The 4,883-nt window shown below is 42.1% G+C and overlaps 1 protein-coding gene across 1 annotated transcript; it reads left to right on the top strand.

The window, feature by feature from the left end:
• The first annotated feature begins 1,979 nt into the window (after positions 1–1,979).
• Positions 1,980–4,539, top strand: LOC145136255 (uncharacterized). The gene is made up of 4 exons (XM_079070415.1): positions 1,980–2,317; positions 2,562–2,641; positions 3,637–3,695; positions 4,316–4,539. The coding sequence occupies exons 1-3, from the start codon at positions 2,132–2,134 to the stop codon at positions 3,692–3,694; spliced, it is 324 nt and encodes a 107-aa protein (XP_078926541.1). The 5' UTR covers positions 1,980–2,131; the 3' UTR covers position 3,695; positions 4,316–4,539.
• Positions 4,540–4,883: the final 344 nt, after the last annotated feature.

Below are 4,883 nucleotides of genomic sequence, written 5' to 3'. Positions count from 1 at the left end.
ACAGGTAGACCTACAAATCACTATCGAATAACAACATCCTATATACTAGGACTCAGTTCTAACAGGTCAATACAATATAGCAACATCTGCTATACCAAGATACATAACCTAGTGGGCCGGTATTGGTGCCTTCGACCCATAAGTACAATGAGGAAAACTAACCTCTCAATCTGAAAAGATAGTTGAACACAACAAAACTCCGTATACTAACTCTACAGGTCACTTGTACAACAAACAGTGACCTTATCCCAATCTATTATTTAAAATACCCAAAATGCCCCTAGGTCAAACTTGGTCATAGGTGAAAGATGGAAAGTCAAAATAAAAGGAAAAGTTAAGCTGGCTGAGTACACCCCGCATACTTAACTCTTACGTTGGGCATTTTCAAAGATCAGGCGGCCATCGGAGCTTTAGCCCAGTACGCACAACGTACCATTTGGTACGACCGGTGTACTGCGCCTGACCCTATTTTCTCTTCAAACAAGCTTATTCCATTAAGAAATTCCACCCAAACACAGATCTAGACTCAAAAAATTTGTTTAAGTTATAAAGTTTCCACCTTTATGACTTTCCATGACTAGACAAGGCCCAAAAGCTTAAGCCCTAACTCCATAATCCATTTAGTCATTACAACTCTTGCATGGAAGAAAAAGACTGACCAAGATCACATTTTTATAAGTTTAAGCACTCTAAAACGTCCAAAAGGACTACTTATTTGGTCTAGAGTAATCCATACTCACTTGGACCAAGAATATGGGACTAAAAACATAAAACTTCATATATAGCAAGATCTAAGCAACTAGCTTATCAAGATTTAAACATTATACCTCTAAATGATACTTGAGGGTGAGGTGTTCCTGGATGTAAGTGGTATTGATCTTCCAAGGTGGTTCTTTAATCTTCTCCTTGCTTCAATGACGCAAAAACACACACTTTCAAGCTCAAAATGCACACATAAGAGATTAGGGTTTGCTATGGACGAAATGAGGGGTGGAGGCTGATGAGGGGAAGAGGTATTGGGAGTTAATGATTCTTAAATAGGGTCCAAACCCTAAAAATTAGGGTTTGGCCGTCATCCATGCACACCCAACGTACAAGGAGTATACCCAGCGTACTAGGAAGTCATATTTTTTTTCCACTTAAAGAACCATAGGACCAATTTGAAAATAAAATTCATAGTAAGGGTCAAAATTGAAAATTACCTGGATGAAAATGTTACAATTCTTCCCCACATAAATCAAACTTCATCCTCGAAGTATGCTGTCGTGAATAACTCAGGGTAGTGCTCTCTCGTCTCTGCCTCGGGTTCCCACATCCATGCAGAACCCTTCCGATGCTGCTAGGCCTTTTGAAAATACCTGATACCCGATTACCCGACCCGACCCGTTTTGAATTCGGGTAGATTGGGTCGGGTAATTCGGGTTTCGGGTTTGAAAATTCGGGTAATCGGGTAACCCATTATTAAAATAGGTCGGGTATTGGGTAGGTTTAAAAAAATTCGGGTATACCCGAATACCCGATTTAAAAAAAACTAATTAATACACTAGTTATAAAAACTATTAAAGTTGTTGTAACACCCCATTTATTAACTAGATAAATAAATGAATTAATGAACGAAGAGTAGCCCTAAAATAAATAATTATATATCAAAGGATGGTCTTGAGGGGCTAATTGTCATAACTTTAGAAGTTGAGGGTTGAAGGGTAAATTCTGGACCTTAATTGAAAAGAATTTGTCAAGCAAGGGGCGGTTTTGTAAATTCTGGATTAGTTTTGTAAAGATTTTAGAAGATAGGGGCTGTTTAGTAAATCCAGACTTATTATGAAAGAAATTTATGGATTCAGGGTTTAAATGGTAAATATTGGCCTTGCTTTGAAAGAAAATGTGAAGGGAGGGACTGTTATTGTCAATATGGAAAACATTTAGATGGAGCGGGTATTTAAGGGTTCAAAACCCTAACCCTAGGAAAGGGAAGTCAGCCGACAACACCACCTTATATCCCCTCCACCCGATCTCTGCCTCCAGCTTCCTTATCGCCACCTTGCGCCACCGAATCACCAAGGAAACACCACCTCGGTTGGGTCCCAAACCACCAGAGCAACCAGCTATCGCTCACCCTAACGCCGGGGAAATGAAGTCGCGAGCCCGCTGCCGCCGCCCATTCGCCATCAGACGTCGTGACGCCGCTGTTACGCTGAGTATTGCTGCCGTCGCAGCTCCGCTACCGGAAACGACATGTTCGGCTGGGTTGGCCGCCAAGATCGACGGCAGAGTGAGCATTGTTGCTGCGAGAGTCGGGAGCGATCGGAAAATGCTGGTAAGCCCATCTCCCACCTTCCCCTCTTCTCTCCTTCGCTATTCTCGGCGTTTTGGCACCGTATACATCGGTTTCTGCCGCTGGTAGCCCTTTAGTCGCTGTTTTGGCCGCTGCCGCCATTGGTCGTCGTTTCTGCGACATTCCGGCGATGTCCTGCCACCTTGTGGGTGGCCGAATGAGTGAGTGTTCGCCTTTAGGGGTTGTTCCTGAAGCTAATACTAAAGCATATACATTTTGTAGGCAGGAATCAAGAGACCACCGCCACCACCGTGAGGTGGTGGCTGCCATCTCAAATCCGCTAATGTCGCCGCCAAGAGCCACCAGGTGGGTGGCTGGAATGTCTAGTGCAACATGAAGTGTGTGAATGTGTGTTTGGTGTAGCTGGAAGACCGAGAACCGCCACTACCACCACTATAAGGTGGTGGCTGCCGCCACCAGCTGCCGTGTCGGGTGGCGGTGTGCTTAGTTGTGTTGGGATTGCTTGTTGGATGTTTGGACAATGGACTAAAACCCTAATGGGCCTATGAAACCCTAATGGGCCCAGTGAAGCCCTAATGGACCCAAAAGCCCAAACATGTGACTAATGGGTGTAATAAACGCTAATTGACCTAAGGAAAACCCTAATGGGTTTAAAGACTTGTTTTTGGGCCTATTGGAATGGAATTGGACTTATCGGGACCCACATTTGGGCTTGGACTTATCGGGACCCACATTTGGTCCATTAGAACGAAATTGTATATTAAGCCCAATCACACCATGAGCTATTTAGAAGAGTGATGGACTTAATGGATTAAGTCCTTAATGGGTTAAGTGAGAAACACTTAACCCAAACGTCATTTTATGAGAAACCCTAATTTCACTTGGTTTTATTGTTGGGCCTTTCTATTGTGCCTTGATGATTGGATTATTAATGGGCCATCCAAGATCAAGCAAATGGACTAGAATAATTAATGGGCTTTGAAGTAAGGACCATATGAGGAGTTGGGCCCAATTTAGAAAATTGGGCCATAGATGAGTCATAGTTTGGGCCTTTATGATTATGTGATATTGGGCCATTAGAATGTTGAATGTTGGACTGCACTAAATGGTTTGGGCCTTATGGTAAGACCTTGTAAAGGTTTGGGCCTAATTTAGAAAATTAGGCCATATGTTGGGCTTTGACTCATAGTTGACTGTTGGGCCTTTGGATTGGGCCTTGGGCTTGAATAAAGCTAAGTTAGGGGTAAAGTATTATTTACCCCCTCCCCCCCCCCAAGTATGTATTTATGGTTATGTGTTGGGACCCAATTATTAATTGGGTGATGTTTTAACATTGACAGTTCGAGAATCTGTCATCCAGCAGCTGGGGATTATGTCTACGGGACTTCAGCAGTGTGAGGTGAGTTACCTTCCAGTAGAAGTGGGTCTACGGCCACAATGCCGACCCACTAGAAGGAGTTGCTTGATAGATAATTGTCTTTGTGATAATTATCTGTTATGTCGTTATCTATTATGTTTGTGTGCTAGGATGCTTTGTGATACATATTAGTAGTAGTAGGGGTGAAATAGTCCCCGGATAGCAGTTGAGAGATACCGCAGGGGTCGTCAGAACCCATGTATGCCTAGCATTATGTTTATGATATGTTATATGTGATAGTGGTAGTAAGAGGGGAATAGTCCCCAAGTTCGGTTGTTAGGACCGAAGGGTAGGTCGGGCACCCCAGATATGCCTGACAGTATGATTATGATATACTATTGTGTGGTAGTGGTAGGGGGTGAAATAGTCCCCGCTGTCGGTTGAGATAGACCGGAGGGTAGGTCGGCACCCCAGAATGGCCTGACATGGGTATGTCAGCACCCCAGAATGGCTTGACATGGGTAGGTCAGCACCCCAGAACGGCTTGACATGGGTAGGTCGAGCACCCCAGAATTGCCCGGCAGCATGTATGTTGTGTGGTATGTGGTATGATGAGGGAACTCACTAAGCTTTGTGCTTATGGTTTTCAGTTTTGGTTTTAGGTACTTCGTTTTCAAATGAAAGGAGCCGACTCGATCGCAGCGCATCACACTATGTTTTCCGCACATTAGATCCTTGGGATTACACTCTGATATGGTTTTATGATACTATGTTTTGGATTATTGACACTTGGGTTTTGACATGAGACATTATTATGAATGTTTTTGTACTGATGGTTTTATGTAATAACATAATTAAAACGAAATTGTGGCCTGTATTTTTGGGATGTTACAGTTGTATCATTATTTTACGTAATTATTGTTCCTTATAGTTTAAACCAAATGTTATATGGCTTCATTATTTGAACGGTATATAGTAAATACAAAAGAAATTGTTGAAAATGAAATGGAGTTTTGAACAGAATGTTACAACAAATATAACGAAAATGAACGAGATGTTAGATTCCCCTTCATTTTCTTTGTGTACTACGGATCTTCGTTGTAAATTTAAAAATAGTTATATAATAGGTCCCTGCAATTTAGATAACATGCTAAATTTTTTTATTTATAACTTTTATGTATTCACCTTTTGCATTAAATCATGTAACATGTTTGGTTAATCCGAATTTAA

The sequence above is a fragment of the Lactuca virosa genome, chromosome 9, assembly GCF_052849685.1.
Source record: "Lactuca virosa cultivar CGN04683 chromosome 9, Lactuca_virosa_CGN04683_v6, whole genome shotgun sequence".
Classification (NCBI taxonomy): Eukaryota; Viridiplantae; Streptophyta; class Magnoliopsida; order Asterales; family Asteraceae; genus Lactuca; species Lactuca virosa.
The sequence above is the reverse complement of the archived record's forward strand: the minus strand, read 5'-3'. Positions and strand labels throughout refer to the sequence as shown.